At 46.2% G+C, this 7,034-nt stretch overlaps 1 protein-coding gene across 2 annotated transcripts in view; it reads left to right on the forward strand.

The window, feature by feature from the left end:
* Window positions 1-5,991, forward strand: part of FAM20B (FAM20B glycosaminoglycan xylosylkinase) — a 29,073-nt gene extending 23,082 nt beyond the window's left edge. For both annotated transcript variants that reach the window (XM_055724905.1, XM_005435874.4), the window contains exons 7-8: window positions 538-597; window positions 2,242-5,991. In XM_055724905.1, coding sequence (XP_055580880.1) covers window positions 538-597; window positions 2,242-2,473 — 292 coding nt within the window. In that variant the 3' untranslated portion in view covers window positions 2,474-5,991. The remainder of the gene's footprint in view (window positions 1-537; window positions 598-2,241) is intronic.
* The last annotated feature ends 1,043 nt before the right edge of the window (window positions 5,992-7,034 follow it).

The following is a 7,034-nucleotide window of genomic DNA, read 5'->3' on the forward strand; positions in this document are numbered from 1 at the left end:
TATTTAGGTGAGGCTTGAAATACTATGAAACCCTTTTGACAGGCCTTCCTTAGAGAGCATGATCGTGAAATGTTAAAGTTGATCACCTTGTTAGTTGAACTGTTGATCTAAGCCTGGCCATCTAAAACAGCACGTGGCTGCTGTTTCCTTCATTCCCTGTCCAGCTGTGTCAGGCAGGCAAAGCTCCCACTCTCTGTGTCCAGAATACCAATTACTCTTTTCCCTGGCTTTGCAAGATGAGCTCAATTTCTAAACTACTCTGAAGTTCATTTCTAAGGTGCCTTGGTCTGATAAAGAACTAGGTACACTGTTGTTGCTTCCGTTTACTTGGTATGTTAGCTGATGCTGTTGAGAGTTATATCTGTAATTGGGCATGGCCTGTTTACATTTTAATGTAAATTATTTGATCTGTTGGAGCGTGAAATTGCCTAGTATTGATTTTTATTTTTATTTGTTTAATTATTCACAAATGCCATTGATGTTGAGAACAACATTAGGAGTTCAGCTGGTTCACTTGGTTTTAATTTTGTTTTTCAGCTTTGGAAACCCTGCCCTGGATGAAAGAAGCATCTTGGCTCCTCTTTATCAGTGCTGCATGTAAGTGAAACGCAGGGATGCTGTTCACTTATGCGATCCTTAGGTTTGCAATATAATTAAGTTTTGAAGCCTTCTGGCAACCTGAAAATGTTCGCTTGGGCACATAGTGCTTTATTTTTTTGAGGCACGACGTTCGTTTGATGTGTTATCACTGCTTAAGAAGCCGAGAAATAAATTTTCATTAAGGTAGTAAATCAGACGGTAGGCTGTAGGAAGTAGTCTCGCCTCCAGGTCACTGGTTCAGCTCTCTCCTTAGTCAGTATGACAGGTCCTTTGCCTCTGCAGCTGTCTCCATCCAGCTCCTGCTGAATAAAAGTTCACATCACAGTTTGAGTTCTCCCTGACAGAAGCTAAGGACTCAACGTGTCTGGCAACTTAACTACCTTCATTTCCAAAGGATCTTTCTAAACAAGACCGCAGCACTGCTCAGCGTGCTCCTTTCAAAAGGAAGTTTGTAGTTTTCTTGCAGGATTTCATTTCGACTTGGGCCTTTTGAGCTGTGTTCGTTTTATTTTTCGAGACTGTGACTTGCTATCTGTTCTCCATGTTCGCTCCCTCACCAGGCCGTTGCTTCTTCTCGCTAACAAATAGATAAAAGTTCCAGGGAGAAAAATGCTGGTATATATTTCCTGCCTCTGTTATTTCAAAATAACATTAACTCCTTTAAGGCTTCCAAAATAACCATTTAGTTGAGAGTTCCTGGAGCCTGTGCTTGGAAGGTTCTGTCTCCCAAATTCTTCAGGGAACCTGGGAACTATGCGGAAAGCCTGAGCTGTCACTTCCTGCTTGAACTAAGCAAGGCTCTATGCGTGCTGTGGTATACCTGGCCTACATTCTACCAGATTCCCTTAGAAACCATGTGGAGAACAGTTAAACTAAAGTTACTTTCCAGTTCTTTAGTTTTCCTGCATTAATTTTAAATGCATATTTAATTTCCTGCTTTATGAGGATCTTTTGGAGTCTTTCTCATCTTTGTTTCTGATACCAGGCAAATGCCACATACCGATTCTTATGCATAATTGTTTTAACTATAGGTTTGTTACGACACTTGCTTATATTTCTGGTTTCCTTAGAGATCATCAAAAGCCAAGAGTGTAGACCAGTGGTGCTAAACCACAAAAATTTGAGGGAGAATCCCAAGAGACTTCACGGAACAAGACAGCTCAGATGAGCTGACACGAACAAGTTCGGTGACCAGTGAAGCGGGAAGATCGCTGCTGCGTTCACCTTCTTGGAAGTTCAGTCCTCTGACTTTGGTCCTTTGTGATCAGTTGTTGGTCAGCGATGCTCTTTCTGAGGTGACGCCAGTTTTGTGTTTGAATTAACAGCCAGACTGTCAATTTCCTTTCCTTTTCAAACTGAAAATCTTCAGGACCGAAGAACTTCCTTGCTAGCAGTTGGAAGTGGCCCTGTATAACACAGGAATTATGTCATACTAGATTCCTCCTCTTCACCTTCAGTTCTCAGGCTTCACTTAGGTCTTGCATATAATGCAGTTGTACCTGGACATCTCATCCCCAAACTGCCGGGGAATAATACTGCGATCCTGATGTAGCAGGCTCCCTTGACAGGCTGGCTCTGGGTTTGCTGGTGAGAATTCAGCTGGACAGTGGTATGATGACTGTGTTTGTCTTTCTTTTGCAGCATCCGGGTTTCTACCTGGAACAGACTTAATTACCTGAAGAATGGAGTACTGAAGTCTGCCTTAAAAACTGCTATGTCGCATGACCCCATCTCACCAGTGCTTTCTGACCCGCATCTGGATGCCCTAGACCAGCGGCTTCTCAGCATTCTGGCCACAGTGAAGCAGTGCACAGACCAATTTGGGCCAGATGTTGTGCTGGTGGAAGACAGGATGACTCTGTCTCATTTGTAATTGTAGTGGAACACAGATGAAACTCCCTTTTTAAAAACAAACAAAACAAAGTGATAGAAAAACAGCACAATCGGTTCAGAAAGGCTGTGGCCAAGATGGACTGAAATGAACAGGAAAGCTTCCGAGCCGGAGAAACAGAGGTGGCACTGGCTTTTACCTTGGGCTGACAGCGGTGAGAGGTGGCAAGTTGGAGCCTCGGGCGGCTCAGTACCCGTAATGGCATCTTGGCCGTTGTGCTGTGTCCATTGCCGGCAGTGGACGTTGCACTGGATAAAAACGGCTCTTGGTGTCGGTGGAAGCGTGCGGAACGTAGACGCCAATTTGTGGACTGAATCTAGAGGGGACAAATGTTGACGAACAGTACGATCCTCTCCCCTTCTCTTCCCCACATACACTCTGGCGAGTTTTTGTCTGATTCAGGGCTGTGCATAATCAGCTGTGAGCTGGTTAGGCATTTTACTGCTTCTTTAGAGAGAGAGGAAGTGGTGAATAAAACAATTATTAGACTGAAGAGTTGTGCCACCCCCCTGGGGGTGGGATGTTCTTCTAAATGCCATTAGGGGTGGGAGAGAGGACCTCTGCTGCTCAGTTGTCTTTTCCTCGATAAAAGGCTGGGAAAGGGGTTTGCCTTGTACGTGGTAATGCTTCAGAGTTATTGCTGAAGGCCTATCAAAGATTGATCCACAGGGTTGGAGATTCAGGGGAGGACAGGGTGGTTATACAGCACTTGGCATCTAAGGAGTTAAAGTATGTTTCCATGTGTTCCCGTTACTGTTTTCCATTTATAAGGAATCTGGCAAGGTCTGAGTAGAGAAAATACCCTTGCAGTCCTGTGTCCGTATTAACCAAACTTTCATTATCTTGTAGCTGAGGAGGAGGAGGACAGAATCTGTCCGTGGAAGCAGGTTCCGTTTCGCGAAGTCATGCTGCTTACTGTGGGCCTGCTTTAAGGTGGGGGGTCTGGGGGCATTGCACTGTGGGGGGAGAGGTGTATTGCTGGGCTTCCCAGTAACCCACAGCTGTGGGCCAGGCCCTGGGGAGTGGAGGGAACCCTGAGCTGTGGTCTGGCTTCATCTCGTACGCAGAGAGCACGCTGTTGTCCCCGCAGCTCCCTGCTGCTCTTAGTGGGGCACCGGCAGGTTATTCAGTCCCACGGGTTTACCTGGTGGCTTGTGGCTGAGCTTGGCTGCTGCCAGAGCTTCCAGTAAGTTTTCTGCCTTTCCCAGCTGCTTCCCCTAACCCCCGCTGCCATGTTCTGACTGGGGTGGGCATTCGGGGTTCTCACTCCTAGCGGTTTTGCCATAGATAGGGGAGAGTTGGTGTAAGTTGGCTTTTCAGGGCAGACTTGTAGCACTTATTTTGTGCTAGTCCTGTCACCCTTCGGCACCGTCTGCCTGTGCTGCAGGTGAGCTTGTGGCCGTAGGACCTGTCACACTTGTTGGTCTGAATCCATGTCTAGAAGGGAAGCAGCTTCATGGTTACGTTTCCAAATTGAACAGCTTTGCATTAATTTTCGGTTTGGACGGTGTGGTCCTTAGAAGCAGGATAAGAGCTGACTTCCCAAAGCGATTGTGTATTACTGGACTTGTGAGCAAGAGCAGCAAAATGTCACTTTAAGACCTTTTCCGTGATTTGTCCGTCAAAATCTTTCTAGCTCTGCTGTAGTGTGGTGGGCAGATAAAGTGCTGTTCCTGTTGTTGCACCTGCCTGCTCAAAGGGACCTGATCAAAGAGGAGTTAGTGAGAGCTTATTCTAAAAACGCAGGTTTATTTTGTTGCAGTCCTTTTGTCATTGCATGAGCAGAGTATCTTGAAAGCCAGTGTTTATCTGAAATTGAATTTTATGTTCTGCTAGACCTCTTCTGGACTTGGCCACGTCACACAGCCACCCCTGAGCCAGGATAGGATCTGGAGTTAGTTACTGGTGTCACTGGTCAGAACTGCAATGCGCAGCCAGCTTTTAGGTCACTGGTAAGCTAGCGCCTCTTTATTGCTGCACTTGATAATGTAACACGTGCTTTAGAAGCCACGGTCCTTCGGTGAGCTTCGCCCACCGCCGTGGATTGTGCCTGGGCTCCCCCGGGGCGGCGGGAGCATGGGCAGGAGCGGCGCAGGGGTTGCCCCCGCCTGAGCCAGCCTGGTGCTTGAGCAGGACAGTTTTGGGAAGTACTGTGGGCCACAGCTGGGTGGTTAGTGAGTGCTTTTATTCGAAAGCAGAATAGGCTCATACTGAGGCATTTTGGCGTAAACTGTTTCCCAGGAAATTTAAGATGATTTACAGAAAGGCGAGAGGGCGAAGGACATGGTAGCAGCTTGTAGTATTTTTAAAAGCATGTTCTTCTCTTTGAGCTTAATCATAAGCACTTAATATTTTGGGAAGGATCTACCAAAATTTGATGTTTTGATTTCCATACGATCACTTGACCATTTATGTTTGGTTTAATAATGGATTCCCAAAAAAGTCTTTCTGTCTTTAGGAAATTCAATGAGCGTTCAGGACTTAGTATTGCTTGTTCACGGGGCTCTAAGCTGAAGGTTTTGCCATCAGATGGAGCCTGGGGATAAGTTCTTCCCCGGTACGAACATCAGAGGTTTACAGCAGTGTATTGGTTTACTTGTGAGCAAAGGGCGTTGAAGTCCAGCATTGTTAGCAAAAGGAAGTAAGGAACGAAGAGTTGCTTTTTTCTTCCTTTTTTTTTTTTTTTTTTTTTTTTTTTTTTTTTTCATATTGATGCTTCTGGTCATTGTAAACACCACTGGAGCTTGGTGTTCTGCAGCAGGAAAGAAGAATAAATTTCTCTCTTACCCAAAATCAGGAAGATCTGATTTTGGCCTTGTGATAAACTCTGGCATTTTGGCAGCGATTGTTGTTTTGCTTGAATACAGAGCCCTGAGAAATTTTAGATTGTAACCATTGCAAAAGAAATAAGAAGCAGCATCCACATGCGAACAGGGTCTGCGTGAATCTCTGAAAAACAGCGTCATTTGTGAGGCAGGTGCTGAGCTCTGCTGATGAGGTTTTTGTGACACCTTCTAATTCTCGTTCACTGCGCACGCTGTAATCCACTGGCTCCAGATGTTACAAAATGGTTGTGTTGTGGAAATTAGTAATATCGGAGTGCTTGAAGCACAGAAATCAAGAACTAATTAAAAAGAGAGCATCATCAGCCATCTGCTATTTATCTCCTCCTTCCTAAGTCAGCAGTCAAGCTGGAGGAGGCACTGAAGTCTGCTCCTCTTCCAGCAGCTAATGAACTGGAGTGTGTCTTGCCAAACAAACTTCAGCTGAAAAATACTAATTTATTAAGAAGGTAATTTATTTGCTGTGGCAGCTGGAGCAAGATGCTCGAAACAGACACCCCTCCTGGAGCTGTCGGAGGATCGCCCCTGGGAGCAGCTGCACAAATGGAGGTTGCTAATAAGAAAACGGAACGCAATCATGACGTTCTACTTGTATCCCCCAGGGTCAGATTCTGCATAAAGCAACGTTGTGTGAATAAAGATTTTAATAAAGCAACATTGATAGATTGTTTAAGTCTCTCTCTCTCTCTCTCTCTCTCTCTCTCTCTCTCTCTCTCTCTCTCCCTCCCCTGTCTGTCTGTCTCTCTTGTTCTGACATGTGGTGGACTGAATGTTTAAAGTGTTTTGCTGCTGGTGTTCCATAGTTACTCATTTGCTAATATCAATGCCATTTATTCCGGTCACATATATCTGAGAACGGGGTCAAATGTGCAGGTTGTGTGCGAGAGCCTTGTTGGTGAGGAGAGATGTGTTGTAAGAAGAGCGTCCCAGAGTGATGCAGAAGAACAGGAGACTCTTCCGACACTTTTTGAAACCACATCCCATGGCCCCGCATCTCCCAAGCGCCTGGGCTGATTTCTTGGTTGTGCCCCAGTAGGTTGGCTTTGTTCTGTGGAGCGAGGGATGTGTACAGAGTCGGCAAGAGACGTCTGTCGGCTCGGCAGGTGTTCACGGCTGGCTTTTCCAAGCTTTTATTGAAGCCCTTGTATGAGACTGGCCAAGTAAACAGGCATCAGAACCTGTGCCCGCAGAGTGCGAGGGTTGAATCTGGCTGGTTTTCTTAACCCCCTGCAGGAGTGGTTCGGAGGTAGGAGGCGATGCCCGCAGTTGGGAACGTTGGGCATCCGGGAGGTGCTGAGAGCTGCTGTGTGCTCAGGATGGTGAGCTGCTGAGGACAGGGCACCACGGAGCCGTGCTGCTCCGGGAGGCGCGGGGGGGGGGGTGTCTGTGACCTGCTCTGTGGCGTCAGCTCCGTGTTGGCAAACAACCGAAGGGACCTGCTTTTATTTTTTTTAATTATTTTTTTTTATTTTATTTATTTCCCCGACTAGAGTTTCTCAGTTGAAACTTTGCATAGCTGAATTTTGGAAGAACTGGTTTGGGGGGGAGGATGTTCTGAGGGGTGGGGGGTGTCTCTTGGCGTTGTGTGGTGATGATTTTTCATGTTCTTCATCTCTGCTTCGGAGGTGCCAGTTTGCTCAGGGGGGAGGACGGGATTCTTTTGTGTATAAACAGTTCAGCAACTTGCAGAAACTACAGAT

The sequence above is a fragment of the Falco cherrug genome, chromosome 12 (assembly GCF_023634085.1).
Source record: "Falco cherrug isolate bFalChe1 chromosome 12, bFalChe1.pri, whole genome shotgun sequence".
NCBI lineage: Eukaryota > Metazoa > Chordata > Aves > Falconiformes > Falconidae > Falco > Falco cherrug.